Source organism: Talpa europaea (genome assembly GCF_964194135.1).
Source record: "Talpa europaea genome assembly, chromosome: 2".
NCBI classification, from domain to species: domain Eukaryota; kingdom Metazoa; phylum Chordata; class Mammalia; order Eulipotyphla; family Talpidae; genus Talpa; species Talpa europaea.
Genome location: NC_140068.1, coordinates 64,023,327 through 64,041,614, shown reverse-complemented (window position 1 = coordinate 64,041,614; position 18,288 = coordinate 64,023,327). Strand labels below are relative to the sequence as shown.

At 38.8% G+C, this 18,288-nt stretch overlaps 1 protein-coding gene across 1 annotated transcript in view; it reads left to right on the top strand.

The window, feature by feature from the left end:
- Window positions 1-18,133, top strand: part of SH3BGRL2 (SH3 domain binding glutamate rich protein like 2) — a gene marked incomplete at both ends in the record, with an annotated part of 67,430 nt that extends 49,297 nt beyond the window's left edge. The window contains 2 exons of the mRNA XM_084258622.1: window positions 13,234-13,314; window positions 18,068-18,133. Coding sequence (XP_084114748.1) covers window positions 13,234-13,314; window positions 18,068-18,133 — 147 coding nt within the window. The remainder of the gene's footprint in view (window positions 1-13,233; window positions 13,315-18,067) is intronic.
- Window positions 18,134-18,288: the final 155 nt, after the last annotated feature.

The following is an 18,288-nucleotide window of genomic DNA, read 5'->3' as shown; positions in this document are numbered from 1 at the left end:
GTTGTTTGTTTCTTACTACTGTTTTAAAAATGGTGTTTTTTTTTCCCCCTTGTTTGGTGGGTGTAGTATCTTCTTTAATCTCTCCAAGGATATTAAAGGCATTTTTAAAAGATTCTTATGTTCTATGAAATATCTCTATTGTTTTCAGGGGTTGGGGATGGTTCTGGTTGTTGATTTTTGTCTTTCTTTGGAGCCTATCTTGGCTTTCCTCCAGACTTCTGCAGTCAGGCCTGTTTCCCTTTCAGTGTGGGGGTTGTTTGGGGGGGGGGTGGCTTCTAAAGGGGGATGCAGCAACAGAAAAGCTGCCTGACAACCTTCTGATGCTAATGAAAGGAGAAACTTACTCAGGCACCAGACTTCAGAGTATGTCACCCTGGGACACAGCTTTTTTCCATTTTTCCCTCTCTGTCTCATGTAAGGTCCAAAGTGACCACAGTAGTCTCTGCTGACCTCTCTGAAGCCTCATTAGTAGTTTGCATCAATTAGTCGACATTCCTTTAAGTACACTTCTTGGAATTGCTGTCTGCACTTGAAAAAGTACCCATAGACTTGACAGACTTGGCAGTGACAATTGTACTTACTGCTTGCCCCTTAGCTGCCCTTTCAGATCATTGTATTAATTGTTTCAGACTTTCACTTTCTTTGGGGGTTCCTTGAAGAGAATTTTTCTTTTGTTTGGGGCTGTGGTGTCCTCCCCTTCGTTTTCTCTACCAGTCCAGTAGTATTCGCTTTATATATTCCAGGTATTTCTTAAGAGTTTATTTCTACTTGCCTTCCCCAAATTTACCACAAAAGAAATTTCACCCCTCTAACTTCATTTGGTGCTCGGGTTGCTGTATTGGCTTGCTCTGCCATCTTGAGCCAGTATGGTCAGAAATATTAACTATGAATTAGGAATTTAAAATCCTCAGCTTTGGGGCTGCTCATATTTTTCATATTTGGCATAAAAACTGCTGAGTGAACCTGTTTCAGACATGATATCTTACATATCCTACCAGAATCTAAACTTTAAACTTCATTTTCTTTCTGTATCAGGATTTTATAAAATTGAATGTAGCATTCACCTTCCTTAACCACAAAATCAATAAATTCTGCTCAAGGCTTACCCTCAGGCTTGAAAGAGATTTAAGAAGGAGCCTCTGTCCATGTTAAGTAGCAGCAGTGGTCACTCTTGTAGTCTTAAAAAGAAGTTTAAAATGCTTTTTTTTCTTCTTTGGGGTAAACAAAATTTGCTTTGGCTCATTTAGAACTGATTGCTGCCACCACTTCCTTGTAGGCCACGTGTTGCTTTTGTTTCCTACCACCTCCTGTTTTGGTTATACCCTTGGTGTGTAGAAATAATAGTCTGTCACTTAATTGTCATTGACTTAGCGTGGGAAGCAGTACAGCTTTTCAGAGTGGCTGTTGTGGCTTTTCCTCACTGTTCTCTTAGGGAACACTGAAAGGGCAAAGAACTTTAAGGTCTTTGTTTCAAATACTGGTCTAGTCCATAATAATCTAACCATGGTATACAAGTAATGTCCTTCAGTAAGCTCTGGAAGAATGAGACTATTGTGAAGTCTACCTGTTATAGATTTTATCATGAGCTCATAAATGTCTCTAACTTTGGTTTTTATTTATACACACGCAGAAGTATAGGTGATGGAAGAAGCTCTTTCCCCCCTCTTTTTAACAGCTGTTTGACTTGCTTTATTCTTAAAATTGCATAATTTAGATAAATATTCCACTAGAAACTGTTTAGTTATGCTGATAGCTATAGTGTCCAGAAATTTTTCTTCTCATGAGCAGTTGACACTGAAAACAAAGTGAATTTTTCGTCCTTTGTCTTAAATGCAATGAAAGTAAACCAGCTTCTAAAACTGGACAGTTAAATCTTAAATATGCTTTGAATGTTTATACCCTTCTCCAAAGATGATGTTAACTGATAATATGTTCTGTGTTACAGAAGGTTGTTTGTCCTGAATACTGCAACTTAGAGATTTGTATTTATGATTTCAGAGCGTGTCTTTGACTATAAGGAATTCAGAAAGTCTATTTAGAAATTCTATAGGAGTTTTAAAAATACAGTGCATTAACCTTTTCAGTAGAAACCCTAATGTGTTTTTAAAAATATCAACCTATAAGAAAGAAAATTTTCTTTTTATTGAAGAATACCTAAGATCATAATATAAAAATTTATATCTTAATAAGAAATGATTTTAAAATGTCTAATATTTTACTCATAAGTTAATTCACATCTTACTATTTAATTTATTGACATTGAAAGGTGGTATTAACTCTTAAGAAATTTTCAACATTAAGAAATGTTGGCCTGAACATGACAAAGAAAATAATTTAGGCTCTTGCTCTTTGGGATTCACCAGTCCAGTCAAGAGCTTTTGGATGTCAGAAAGTAAAAAGTGTAGGTAGAGGGGGGCGGAGCAACATGGCGGCGAGGAGACACTGTGAGTAAGATCTCCCATTAAAAAAAGTTAATAGGGAGGAAAAGCGGCAGGTCCCAGTGAGAACTGGGACACGGAAGATAAACGGGTGACTCCAGCAAACTACCCGAAGAAGAAAGTGGCCATAAAAGAGGACTAGAAGGGAGGGAAGCGCAGAACCCTGCTCCCCTCCCCCGCCCACAGAGGCGGCACTCTCCAACCGGCAGAGAGGAGGGAAACAACAAACCAAAACGGCCAACAAGAACAAACGACGCAGCAAGCGGGACTGTGAGTGGAAAGGAACTATTGCAGCCACCACACCCCGTGAATGGGAGCTGAGGCGAACCCTGCAGGATTCGCCACGGCGGTGAGCGAACGGCTCCGGGCGCCATTAGAGAAGAACAAAGACCCCGGGAGAGTCGCACACAGCCCGGGCTGCTGGTAAGCTTGTGCGGAAAAGGGCGCGCTCGGCGCGCTTGAAAAGCAAGTGCAGACCGGGATAGCGGCTGCCCAGGTCCCCGCGCCTGCGACCTAGGCTTGGGAGACGACCTAGGCTTGCGGGGAGACGTGCGGAGGTCCTCACTGAGGTGAAGGTCCCTCCCTGAGTAAGCAGGAACCAGGCGCCCAGGCACGGGAGCAGTGCAAAAGGCGCCATTCCCGCGCCACTGAACTGGGCTACAGCCCGCGTCCTGGAACTGAGGGCTTTGGAACTGAGACCCGGGGCACGAAATTAGGGGTGTGGGTTCCCCACGACGGTGGGGCACAAGGCAGATACAGCACCCCAAAGCCGTTGAGGTGTACCCTACCATCCCCGCTCTGCTCCCTGTCCCACGGGGTGGAAAATCAGCTCCCCAAGGGCTCTAGGAGAGATCTCTGGCGCCACCTAGCGACTTGAAGCCAGCACAGGCTCCTGAAGGAGCTAGTGGCCAGCTGGGGAGTTAGCCCACACCCGGCCCCTTCCGAACAAGTAGTCTGAGCCCACAGGGAGAGCGAGCACCCACAGCCAGGGCAGACCAGGCACGCAGAAGAGTGTGCCTGACACCGTACGCGCAGGGAGTGTGTCCCACATCACCATTTTAGAACAGGGACATTTCTTCAGTAAAGACTACCTGCAGAAGGCTTCCTCAGGAGCCAGAGGTGAGCGGGGGAAGTTCACCCACGACAGACCCCCTCTGGCCTGCAGTCCAAGCCCAGAGGGGGAGCAGGAACCTACCGCCGGGGCAGACCAGGCGCACAGGGGAGTGTGTCCCCACATCGACATTTTAGGACAGGGACCTTTCTCCAATAAAGACTGCTTGAAACTGACAGATGACTCCTGGAGGAACCAGAGGGGAGCAGAGAAGCTCACCCAAGATGCCGGCCAGTCCCAACAACACAGTGTCCCAACGCATACGGCAAATTAGAAAACAGACAGTAGGGAGGAGAAGAACCACACGCAACCTAGCAACTCTCCAGAGAAAAAGCACACCACAAAAAGAAAACCAGCCCCCAGATTGCAACGACAGTAACTTGGAAGAACTTCTGAGCCTTCCAGAAAGAGAATTTAAAATTGCCGTGATTAAAAAACTGACAGAAGTCATAAAGGAAAACAATGATAAGGGAAAAATAATCAACGATCAGAAGAATGAAATTGAGTCCCTAAAGAGGGAAGTAAAAGAAATGCAGGAGATCAAAGAATTAGTGGAAGAACTAAAGAATTCTGGGAAAAGCAATGAAAGCAGAATTGATGAAATGGAAGAACGAATAAGTGCTCTTGAAGACACAGAAATAAAAAGAACCAAAACAGAAAAGGAAAGAGAAGTACGAAGGAAAAAGAATGAAGAAAGACTTCGGGAACTATCTGACTCCATGAGGAAAGGAAATATAAGAGTTATAGGAATACCAGAAGGAGAGGAGAGAGAAGTAGGAACAGAGAAAATATTCAAAGAGATAATTGAAGAGAACTTCCCAAATGTGAAGAAGGAGCTGAAAATTGATATACAAAAAGCAAGAAGAACACCAAACTTCCACGACGAAAGAAAAAATACAGCAAGACACATAATAGTAAAGCTCCCTAGAATCCAGGACAAGGAAAAAATAATGAAGCTGGCAAGAGGGAAGAAACAGATAACATTCAAAGGAAAGCCAATCAGGCTGACATCAGACTTCTCCGAAGAAACACTACGGGCAAGGAGAGAGTGGAGGGACATAGTCAACAGACTCCAAGAAAACAGATGCCAACCAAGAATACTCTATCCCGCAAAGCTCTCCTTCCTCTTTGAAGAAAGAATATGGACCTTCCCAGACAAACAGAAACTCCGGAATTTCATTGCAACTAAACCCCCACTCCAAAAAATACTACAAGGAGTCCTAAAGCCAGAACCTCAGAGGGACGAATAACAATGAAAGAAGGCCAAAAAAAAAAAAGTTATTGAAAGAATAAATAAATAAAATCAAAGGAAAGACAAACACAATGGCAAATACAGATGTTAACATATCAATATTAACTCTAAATGTAAATGGACTAAACTCTTCAATAAAAAGACACAGAGTTGCAGCCTGGATTAAGAAACAAAACCCAACCTTTTGCTGTCTCCAGGAAACACATTTAGCTACAAAAGATAAAAATAGGCTCAAAGTTAAAGGATGGAAAACAATCCTACAAGCAAATGGACCAAAAAAGAAAGCAGGAACAGCTGTACTTATATCAGATAAAACAGATTTCAAACTCAAAAAGATAAAAAGAGACCCCAATGGTCACTACATTATGATCAAGGGGACAATACTTCAAGAAGAAATAACACTCATTAACATATACTCACCAAACGAAGGAGCACCAAAATATATCAGACAACTGTTGTCCTCTCTGAAAACAGACATCAGAGAAAACACATACGTAGTGGGAGACTTCAACACACCACTATCAACAATGGATAGATCAACAAGACAAAAAATAAGTAAAGAAACCAAAGCTCTAAATAAGGACCTAGAGCAATTGGGCTTAACAGACATCTATAGAACACTAAACCCCAAAAAAACGGAGTACACATTTTCCTCAAGCGCACACGGATCATTCTCCAGGATCGATCACATACTGGGGCACAAGACAAACATCAACAGATACACCAAGATTGAAATCATATCAACCATCTTTTCTGACCATGAAGGCATCAAACTAGAAATAAACCATAAAAAGAAGGCAAGGAACTTTCCTACCTCATGGAGATTAAAAACCACACTACTGGAAGACCACTGGACTAATGAGGAGATCAAAGAAGAAATTAAAAAATTTTTTGAATTGAACGACAAGGAAGACACCAATATCCTAAATGTATGGGATGCAGCAAAAGCAGTAATAAGAGGAAAATATATAGCAATAGAAGCTCACATCAAGAAACAAGAAAGAACTCAAAGAAACAACCTAATCTCGAAGCTCAAAGATCTAGAAAAAGAACAACAAAAAAACCCCAAAACCAGTAGAAGAAAAGAAATAATAAAAACCAAAGCAGAAATAAATGAAATTGAAACTAAAAAAACAATCCAAAAGATCAATGAAACCAAGAGCTGGTTCTTTGAAAAAATCAATAAAATAGACAAACCCCTAGCCAGGCTCACAAAGGAAAAAAGGGAGAAAGCACAAATAAACAGGATCATCAATGAAAGAGGAGAAATCACAACGGACACAGCAGAAATCAAAAGAATAATCAGTAACTACTATGAACAGTTATATGGAAACAAGTTTAACAATCTAGAGGAGATGGACAAATTCCTACAACTCTACAATCACCCAAAGCTAGATAAAGAAGAAATAGAACACCTAAACAGACCAATTACAATTAGCGAAATTGAAATGGTAATCAAAAACCTCCCCAAAAACAAAAGCCCAGGACCTGATGGATTTACAAATGAATTCTACCAAACATTCAGAGACGAATTAGTGCCTATCCTTCACAAACTCTTCCAAAAAATTGAGAAGGAAGGGACAATACCAAACACGTTCTATGAAGCCAACATTACACTAATACCAAAACCGAACAAGGACAACACAAAAAAGGAAAACTACAGGCCACTCTCCCTAATGAACACTGATGCAAAAATCCTCAATAAAATTTTAGCCATCAGAATCCAACAATGTATCCATAAGATAATTCACCACGACCAAGTAGGATTCATTCCAGGGGCACAAGGATGGTTTAACATCCGAAAATCAATCAACGTTATCCAACACATCAACAAAAAGAAACATAAAAACCATATGATAATATCAATAGATGCTGAGAAAGCTTTCGACAAAGTGCAACACCCATTCATGATAAAAGCCCTTGAAATTCTTGGGATACAAGGAACATACCTCAACATCATAAAGGCCATCTATGACAAGCCAACAGCCAGTATCATTCTCAATGGTGAAAAGCTGAAAGCAATTCCATTAAGATCTGGAACAAGACAAGGATGTCCACTCTCACCACTGCTTTTCAATATAATACTGGAAGTCCTAGCCAGGGCAATAAGACAAGAGAAAGACATCCAAGGAATCCAAATAGGAAAAGAAGAAGTCAAACTATCACTATTTGCAGACAATATGATATTATACATAGAGAACCCCAAAAACTCCACAGAAAAGCTAATTCAACTCATCAATCAGTTCAGTAAAGTGGCATGATACAAAATCAACATGCAAAAGTCAGTAGCCTTCCTATACACAAACAATAAATCTGAAGAAGAAGAAATCAAAAAAACCATCCCTTTTGTTATTGAAACAAAAAAAAATCAAATATTTGGGAATAAATCTAACAAAAGAGGTAAAGGACCTATACAAAGAAAACTATAAAACACTGTTAAAAGAAATAGAAGAAGACACAAAGAAATGGAGAGACATCCCCTGCTTGTGGATTGGAAGAATAAACATTATTAAAATGGCCATCCTTCCAAAAGCAATATACAGATTCAATGCTATTCCAATGAAAATTTCAGTGTCATTCTTCAAAGAAATAGAACAATTATTGATGAAATTCATATGGAATCACAAAAAACCCCGAATAGCCAAAGCTCTCCTGAAAAAAAAAGAAGGGAATGGAGGCATCACACTCCCAGACTTCAAACTGTACTACAAAGCCATAATCATCAAAACTGCATGGTATTGGAACAAGAACAGACATACAGACCAATGGAATCGAATAGAAAATCCAGAAATAAACCCACAGATTTATGGTCAACTAATCTTTGACAAAGGAGCAAAGACTATGCATTGGAGCAAAGAAAGTTTGTTCAATAAATGGTGCTGGGAAAACTGGGTCGCTACATGCAAAAGAATGAAGCTTGACCACTACCTCACACCATACACAAAAATCAACTCAAAATGGATTAAAGAACTAGACATAAGACCTGAAACCATAAAATATATAGAAGGAAATATAGGCGAAACACTACGTGATCTGCACATCAAAGACATCTTTACAGACACATCACCCAAAGCAGTGATAGTGAAGGCAAAGATAAACAGCTGGGACTACATCAAATTAAAGAGCTTCTGCACAGCAAAAGAGACAATAACAAAAACAAAGAGAAACCCCACCAACTGGGAGAACATTTTTGCACCCAACACTAATGATAAAGGACTGATCACAAAAATCTGCAAAGAGCTGATGAGACTCAACAACAACAAAGAAAAGAATCCAGTCAAAAAATGGGCAGAAGAGCTAAAAAGAAAATTCTGTGAAGAGGAAATGCAAATGGCCAACAGGCATATGAAAAAATGTTCAACATCACTTGCCATCAGGGAAATGCAAATCAAAACTACCATGAGATACCATCTTACACCAGTGCGAATGGCACATATTAAAAAAACTAGCAACAACAAATGCTGGCGAGGGTGTGGAGAAAAAGGAACTCTTCTGCACTGTTGGTGGGAGTGCAAACTGGTCCAACCACTGTGGAAAGCTGTGTGGAGATTTCTGGACCTACTAAACATAGAGCTTCCATATGATCCAGCAATTCCACTCCTAGGTATTTACCCAAAGGACACAGAAACATCAATTCCAAAGAACACCTGCACCCCTATGTTTATAGCAGCACTGTTTACAATAGCTAAGCTTTGGAAACAACCCAAATGCCCAAAAATAGATGACTGGATCAAGAAGATGTGGTACATATACACCATGGAATATTACTCAGCATTCAAAAAAGATAAACACATGCAATTTGCAGCAACATGGATGGCGCTGGAAGGGATCATGCTCAGCGAAATAAGCCAAAAAGAAAAAGAAAAATACCGGATGGTCTCACTCATAGCAGGAATCTAGAAAACTTAAATAAGGGACCAGGAAAATGAATAACTATAAGAAAGTGAAAATCAAAATCAACAAAAAACTATGAACCAGAGACACTTTTAGGGGGGCGGGGGCGGGAGGGGAGGGATTGGGGTCAGAATGGGGGGGCTGCAATTGTATGGGGAATATAACAATAAAATTTATTATAAAAATAAAAAAAAAAGAAAGAGTGAAAAAAAAAAAGTGTAGGTAATTCTTTAAAACCAGTAAGTAAAAGAGTAGAAATAGAATTTACTTAATTATATTACTGGCAAGAGATGAGATTATGTAAAACATGGCTTATCAGTCATTAATTAGAAAACAGAACTCACTCATCCACTTGACAGATATTACTGGTAATCTAGTACATGTCAAGGTATTGTCCTAACATTGACTTTTAAAATTGATTTCCTCTCAAATTATGCTTTCAAAGTCAATTACAAAATTTCATATTTGTCATTTTGGAGGGAATTAATTACCTTAAGTGATAATTTCTAAATCGTTGCAAAGATCCCATTTAGGTAAGAAGCTCTATAGCCATAGTGAAGTTGCACTGAATTAAGAGATCATAAAGTAACAATAATCTTTACAGTATGTGAAATTTCTAATACATTTGTTGGTGACTAAAATTTATCAGAATAGTTTTAGTTCAGTGTGTATAAAAGGATTGTTTGTAATATTATATATTGTTGTCTCTGCACATGTATATTTGATGTCTTGCTTATATATGTGACACTTGCTTCTGAGAGTTGACCTTATTTCCAGTTTTGTGATTTGGGGCATTGTTACTTTAAGATTAAGGTTTTTAATGTAAATTCTGAATCTGGAATTATACACATTGAATATTATTGTAACTTGCCATTTGATCTCTTTTTTTGCCCAATTCTTTTCAGATCTGTACTTTAGTCTTTTGAAAATAGAGTTCACACTACATATGTAGAGTTAGAATGAGATGTTGTTTCTCATTTTTTATTTCCTACACTATTAGTTTTTCATTCCTAAATTTCACACTGTCAAAGATTATTAACCAAGTGAAAACAAATAAAGATCTCTCAAAATTTCAAGAATAGGGACAGCATTTTGATGACTAAGCTATTAATTCTCTTTTTTTTTTTTTTTTTTTTTCCCTCCTACCGGTCTCTTTTTCTGGGTTAAAACTGGGTTAAACTTTTCAAGCCAGTGTGTCTAGTAGTGGAATACCCATTCTGGACTTTACATTGGACCCAGCTCCATTACTTCAAGGGACTTTGTCAGTATCTGATACAGAAAGGAAGAAACAATCTGAGGAAAGTTAAATGACTTGATCAAGGTCATAGAACTCACATATGTCAGTCATATCTACAGTGACTGCGTGTATTTACCAGTGAGTTTCCCAGAAATGAACCAGATGGTAGTTGGTGCAGGTGGAAATGTAAGATTTCTTTTCCCCCAACCTTGACTAAGTCAGAACTGGATTACATAGGAACTTGTTCTCCCCCCCTCCCCCTTCCTACTTTTGTTGCCATATAAGACTTTTAACTAAGAGCAATGAAAACTCTTAAAAAAATTAAGGCAAAGGTGATATGATCAAAGTTACATTTTTAAAAAGATTCATATGTCCTTACTTGAGAGTGACTGGGTGGTAGTAGGGTAGACTTCTGACTGATAGCGCCCCTTAGGTAGGGCTAAGAATTCCATCTTGTAGAGTGGAAAGAAAATCATGAATTGTGATTTAGACTCTTGTTTAAAAGTCTACAAACAGTCAGTTGCTATAATCAACTAGAACACATCTCAGCAGAGAGATCAAGAGCTAGAGACAAGAATTTAATGAAGGCCATGGCTGTGAATGAGATCCTGAGGAAAGAATCTAGATTGAGTAGTAGCAGAATTTGGTAAAGAGAGAATCAAATATACCGGTTTTCATATAGTAGCTATCTAAAAGGATGTAATAAATCTGTCTGTAATTTAGCTCTTCCTATTTAGCTTTTATTCTACATTGAATATAAGCAAGTAATTGTCAGGTAGAGACAGTGTGTATAGAACAGGGTTATATCCTGAACCAGATCAATGAAATATTACTCAACTATTTAGAAATATCATTATTACAAAGAGTATTTGTAACAAAATGATCAGTTCATGGAACTGAACTGATATTTTATGTAAACATAGACCTGTATTACTTGTGACATAGTTTTTTTTAAATAAAAAATTGTAAAACTTTCCATAAATTTCTATAAAACCTATAACATCCTAGAGTTGCTAGGAAACTCTTCAGCCGCCCAGTTGGTATCTTCTTCACTTTACTGTCTCATAGTTTCTCAAACTTAACATGTTGAAACTGAGCTCCATCTTTACTCTTATACCTGTTTTTTGTAGCCTTTTCCATCAAGTCACAAAGCTCAGACTGCTTTAATTCTTATTTCTCTCAAATGCCCTGTACCAATTCCACAATCAAATTTGATCAATTCTACTTCCAAAATATATCCCTAATTTATCCACTTCTCTCTGTATCCACTGCCATTCCTCAGCTTTGTGCTGCGACCATCTCCTACTCGAACTACCTCTGTACTCTCTTAACTTTTCTCCTTGCTTACCTTCCTTCTCCCCCTCTCTGTAAGCCATTCTTTGCATAGTTGAATTAGGTATTTTCTTAAAGGAAATTAGATTGTTCTGCTCCCTTGTTGAAAATCCTTACATGATTTCCTTTTATACTTATAAAATTCAAGCTCTTTTCTTGTCTACAACATAAGGCATATGCCGACCTTGTCAAACCTCCAGCTTTCCTCCACCGTGTTGTTCCTCACCCCTGCATACCCTGTCCCAGTGCTTTACTTGATTAGTTCTGTTCACCCTTCAACTTTCAGGTAACTGCCATTTTTCAAGGAGGTCTTTGCTGAACCTCCCTCTTCAGATATGTTCAGCTGTCCTTGGCATGGTAAAGGAAGGCCTTTTTGGAGGTGACTGTTGGAGCTGATCTTATGTGACAGGAAGCTACATGGAGATATATAGAAGTATCAGCTGCAAACATGAGGCTAAGATGACTGAATTAAAATCCAGGAGACTTCAAATCCAAAAAGGACTCAACTTGCAGAATCTCTACACAAAATCACATAATTCAGAATTTTAATCAAATGAGGCATGCTTTGCAGGAAGCAAATCTCCATTCTCTAAGTCACTGACTTCCATTTAGATTCCTAGACAGGTTTCAAAAGTACTTGTGATGCCATTAACTCATATCAGGAGTGAATTTGTAAGGTTAGTGACTGGCACACAGAGTGCCCCATGCCTGCTTTCCTCTTAGGCAGGAAACATCATTCAATGGAAAATGTATCAGTTTCCATGTCAATGAGACATGGGCCCAAACTCAGCATTCTCAGCATGTACTGACAGTGAAGCTCATGCAATGTGTTTCTTTGCTCAGTCTTTCTCCAACTTGGTTGGAGGCTGTCGTGGAGATTAAATTAAATTGTAAGGCCCCAAGCAATAGATCAAATGTTTAAAATTGACTCTGATCATTGTCTACTTATGATATTTAACATTAAGATAACATTTTAAAAGAAACTTCCACCAAAGTTTAAGAGTGTTTTACATCAACTTAGAAGCTATGCAATATTATATATGCAAGCTTTGACAAAGAAATAGTTGATGAACATATTTCCTGGAATGTCCTAATGACTTCTCTTGTGACAATAGCAAGAGAAAAAGGATTCTGTATCCAAGGCAAAGATAATGTAATAGAGACTGTCATTTCCTCTAGTTTTTATTTGATCTTTTTATTCTCTCTGAAGTCACAGTCTCAAAGAATGTAGAAAACTTCAAAAGCAGAATAGAAGCACTCCCATTGACACATGGAGACCTTTATGGCTTTCTGTTTACCTAGTGATTTTTTAAAAGCTCTTGATAACAAAATATCAAGAGTGAAATTGGGAGGCAGCCTTCCATATTTAAGTACTAAAGTGGAATCTTAGGTCAGAGTGATTACACACAAATAAATGTTAGTTTGGCACATAAGGGAAAGAGTGCTTTCCAGTTTCATTTCTGTTTTCATTTTACTTTTTGGTTCAGATTAAAAACTTACTACATTCATCATCATACTCAAAGGAATTTTTATTTTTATATATATATATATATTTTAAATATTTATTTATTTATTTATTTATTTATACATGCACTGGGTACAGTCGGACGTGAGGGAGGGTGAGAGAATTCACCAGAGCCAGAGTGGGGAACAGAGCAGGCAGAAGGACCGAAGTACACTGCTGAGGGGAGCAGCGGGCGTCAGGAGAGGTCTGTGCACCATACGGGACCCTCCTCCATAGCTGGGGAGCAGCCGGGGATTGAACCGGTGCTGCAGAGGCTGCGGGCAGCTTCGCAACCCAGCGCTCAACCGCTGCGCCACTGGAGAGGCCCTCAAAGGAATTTTTAGACCCAAGCATAGCAAACCCTGGCCTGACCAGTGCAATGGCTCATTTTTTATTTCCGTAAGAATTTCAAAATATCAAATTTTTAGATAATTGTTTTTTGATTCTTTTTCCTTTTTTTCCTAGGATTATGACAGTTTTTTTGAATCAAAAGAAAGCAATACAGTCTTTTCATTCTTAGGCCTGAAATCACGGTTGGCATCAAAGGTAAGGAAATCTTTTCTTGTTTTAAATTTATCTTTCTTGAATTGTTCTTAGGGGTTGGGTTGAAGATATTAGAGAAAAGCATAATTAGAGACTGCCCAATATAAAAACATTAAAAAACTCACTTTTTTTTTTTTCAAATTTTCAGTTGAGGCTGTATATTAGAATTTATTTTTATTTGTAATTTAGCCTATTTATAATTTATTCCCCATTTGTCAAAGATTTAAGGTAGGAAAAAGCAATTGGTGTTTTCTTTTTTTTAAATTAATTTAAACAATTTTTTTTACATCATTGTTCATTTTTTTATAAAGATTTATTTATTTATACAAGAACTGGGGTGCAGTCAGAGGCACGGGAGGGTGAGAGAATTCACCAGAGACAGAGCGGGGAGCAGAACATGCAGACACACCAAAGACACTGCTGAGGGGAGCAGCAGGGGAGGTAGGAGAGGTCTGCCATGCCATGTGGGTCTCTCCCCGGCTGGCTGGGAATCCAACCTGCACTGCAGAGGCTGCAGACAGCCCTGCAGCGCAGCGCTCAACCTGCTGTGCCACTGGGGAGGCCCTGGTGTTTTCTTTTTAAGTGTAAATTTACATTATATTTTTTGAGATAGCTTCAGACCCATATTTCTAAGATCTTTTGTATGTTTATTTCATTTACATTGGAGGAGAGGTGGTCCACAGTAACAGATGGTCAACCTAGAACAGAAAGTAAATCAGACTGTTTTTAAAGCCACTTCATTATGTTACATGTCTTTTAGAGATCACAAAAGACTCAGACATTTCTAAATATAGACCTGGAAGTGGTCTTGTATTATATTAATGCAAGTTTGTGAAGCACATGGATTTACCTTCAAAGTAAGAAATAGAATTTTTTTTGGCAGGGGGTAAGATAATATTTTATTTCCCCCTTTAAAAAATACTTTTTAAAATTATTATAGTCTAGGCTCATGTAGAAAAATTATCCCACCACCCAGAGATAACTACATTAATATTTTTGGTATATTTCTTTGTACTCTTTATATAGTACATAGTAATTGATGTTTTGACTGTATTTCAGATTGAGACTGATTTCTAAAGTGTCTATTTTTAACACTGAATTGAAATGAAAGTACATTACTGGGAACTTTGATGTCTATAAGTAATAGGTCTTTTGCGGCCACCCAGGATTTGTACCATTTCTGGAACACCTGTGGGAGGAAGGCAGAGACTAGCAATAATATAAATTATATACTAGCACCTGCAGTTCATAGCTGATATGAAGTCTTGCTTTGTTTTTAAATCAGCAAGTCCACAGATGGTTGTGGGTGGTTTCCATGCACAGGTTTTAAACAGAGGCAAACCCACATATATAATATTTAAAGCTATTTTTATAAAGATAGAACACTGGAATACTTGTTAGGGAAATTACAGTACTTTTATGTTGTGTTTCATCCAAAGATACTAAACACTTTGGATTTCTTTTCACAGAACTGGAAAAAACTGGGGTTGGAGTAACATCATGGATGTATAAATACAGTGCACATCATTGTTCTATGCAAAAACCTTAAAAAATACTTTGTACTTGCCATCTTTGTTCTCATTTTCCCCAAAGATATAGATGTCTTAAGAGACTTTGCAGGCTGGCTTTTTTTTACTCTTTAAAAAAATGATTTCTTTCAGAAATCTCTAGGATGTCTATGAATTGTAAAATGTGTATTCTCACATGACTTACTGGCCAAAGTATTAAAGTTGGTCTTGATGCCATTCATGTTTACTTGATTTCAGTCGCCCATTCTGAAAGCAATAAGGCTCTGGGCATCCCTCCCTTTCAGCCCACCATTTTCAGGTGGCTGCGTTAGTCCCTCCGGGTAGTAACGCATGGAACCGGAGTGGAAAGTCCATGGAGCAGTATTTCCATCTCACCGGCTGTTCGGGATTTTATGGGTTAATAACAGCTCATAGTTCATCTTCTAGATAAGAAGTAACACTATCTTTAAGAGCAGTTCAGTGTTTGCCTCCTTTCTAGTCATTTATTCTTTTCCTTTGGTAGCAATTTATTACACAATCTGTGGCCTAAGTATGCAACAAAGCATTCATGAGTGCAATATACTAAAAGGTGAAAGTTCCCCTTTCTTCTCTACATTTACACATGTAAAAAAAAAAAACATAGAAAGCCTGCTAGGGATCTTATATAAAGACACCATTAGCATCTATAATTGCTACACAGTAGGGCGAGGGAAGAAAGACAACCCAAAGAGAATGTTCATGGCCCCAACAGGCCTGGGTGCAGCATAGATTCCGACTGGCAGGACTGTCTCAAAGGTGGCCAAGACAGATGAAGGGAGGAGGTCAAAGTTGGTAGCCTGCAGGCCACATTGGCCCCAGATGTATTTGTTCTGTACAGAATCATTAAAAGAATTCCAGTAGTGGCGCAGCAGACCTCTCCTGTCACCCCCGCTGCTCCCCTCAGCAGTGCTCTTGGTCCTTCTGCGTGTTCTGCTCCCCACTCTGTCTCTGGTGAGTCCTCTCACCCTCCTGAGCCTCTGGCCTGTATCCCCGCTATTGTATAAATAAAAAATAAATCTTAAAAAAAAACAAAAATGAGAATTCTAGTGGTTTGCTGATATCAAAAATACCAATCTCCCACTTACCTCGAGAAGTTGAAAGTTACAGAAACCCTGGGAGTTTTCTGTAACAGTGTCCCATGGATGCCAGAGGCTATAGTGGTACCTACCTTGCCCCACGTGGTACCTACCTAATCCTGAGAAAAGGAGACTGTTGTACTTATGATTTTCAGCTAGAAAACCATGAACTTTGCTATTTTAATAGATTCAAGTCAAGACCTGAATAGAAGTTTCTCCTTTCAGATCTCTGCCATTGAAGAGTGATATTTAAATATATAAAATGTAAACCCTGGGTACTGGCCCCCTGTGCCAGGCGTCTGTGTAGTGGATGCATCCTGGAGCCTTCCTAAAGGGAGGGGTCAGTGAAGGCTCTTGGGAGACTGGGGCAGCTATTAGGATAGGTATGCTATGCCGGTACTGTTCTTCACCTCAGGTCACCCTCTACAGGGCCCTTTGCACGAGCTAATCCCCCACACCCCACTCCCCTGGGTGTGAGTGGAACAGTACCTCTGGGAGGAGTCTCAGCAGTTTTTGAAAATGAATTTCTTCCCACTTTCATATATTTGGCAGGTTGGGTAGGTGTGATTTAAATCTGGGCTCTGATTCTAAAACCCGAGATTTGCTTTTATCAGACACGTGGGGGTGATTTATTGTGATTTCCAATATCTGTGTTCCTGACATTTAAATTATTATGGGCAGGGTGAATTTTCTTAACAACACAATACAATAACTGACTTTTTTTTTAAAAAAAAATATATAGGCAGAACCTTAAAGACGAAAAGCAGAAGATGATGGAGATTGACTTTGGAGCGCCCCTTGGTACTCAGCACACACCTGCTTACCTAATGCATCACTGTGACAAAAGCCACATGCATCATCAGTAACTTTGCTTGCCATGAAAAAGGTGTTTTTGGAAGGTGTGGGTATAACGGAATTGCATGATTGCTTTAAATCAAATCAGGACTGTGGTGGGTCTTTTCTTTTTTTCAGATTTGCTTGTCATTGCCTCACTCACCTGGAGGCACTATAATCTATTATGGGTTTTCTTCCTTAATTACTAAAACAAGTGGGTGGCACCATTAGAGCGAAAATGTTGTATCTGCCGGTGGTTGTAGTTGATGCCAGTTTTTTTCGGACCTGTTTCTCTATAAGCTGCCTGGGTTGCAACCTTGAAATTAGTCTGTTAAGCTATTAGAATCTTGTGATCAGAAAAGGCAAAAAGTAATGCTGATTGACAAAGGGCTGAAAATTTTTGCTGCAGAATCACAAGCATCACTGTTCCAGTGCTTTGCAATAATACCTGCAGAAACAATTAGATGTTCTAATCTTCTTTTGATAATAGAAATTTTTACCCCCATAAATCTTCCGAGCGCCTACAAATGTATCGAAGATCACTTGTAATATTGTATGATCGGAACAAGTTACAAGGATGAAAGTAATTGCTATGTTGGAAAATATATGCTTCTTTATCTTTTGCGAGGGAAAGGTTTCACCTAAATACATGAGATTGCTTAAAAGATATATTTTAAGAGGTGCACTAAATCAGATAGTAACTTTATAGGAAAATTGTCTGACTCATATCTGAAGGCATTTTCAACTCTAAGCAATTTATTTTATGTGAGTGCACATATATTTTTAAATGCAGCTCCCCTAACAGCTGCTTATTCTATTTTGTGAAGGGATTATATTTTTTGAGAAGGGAAGATCTTATTCAGATATATTGATATTTTGTGAACCCTTGATGAGGCATACTAAAAGACATTAATATTGTTGCAAAATTTTAATTTTTTTCCTGTGTTACTTTTCATTGGTCCTCTGACTTTACTAGCATGTGTTTCTGGCCAATGCACAGTCTCAGAGTTCTCAGAATAATGTAGATACATGTTCTCATTCCATATATGAGCACCAATAAATTTTCAGATCAGCATATATAAGAAAAGGGCTGTTGGAATAACTCCAAATTGTACTTGCTATGTAAAATCTCTGTCCCTTTTGGCATGGATGCTAAGAAACTCAGAACACATCCACTTTATTAGGACGGGGGCACTTTTCTGCGTCCTTGACCTGCCTATTTTAGTTGTCCAATGTGGGAACATTTCTTGAAGAGGATCAGTGCTCAGAGGGCTGCCTAAAATTTTCTGCTATTCTCAGCATCATGTTGCTGGAACACGTTTTGAACAGGAAGTCTGGAAGAAGTTGAAAGAACAGAGGAATTAAGGCCTGTCACATGTGTCTCCCACCGCCTCTCTCTTCCCCACTCCCCTTCTCCTCTTCACCTCCTTTAGCCCCCAACTTGTTGAACATGGGCTATTCTAAAGAACTTGTTGAATGCTAAAGTGAAATCCCAGCCTGAGATTTGCAGCCCAGGACTA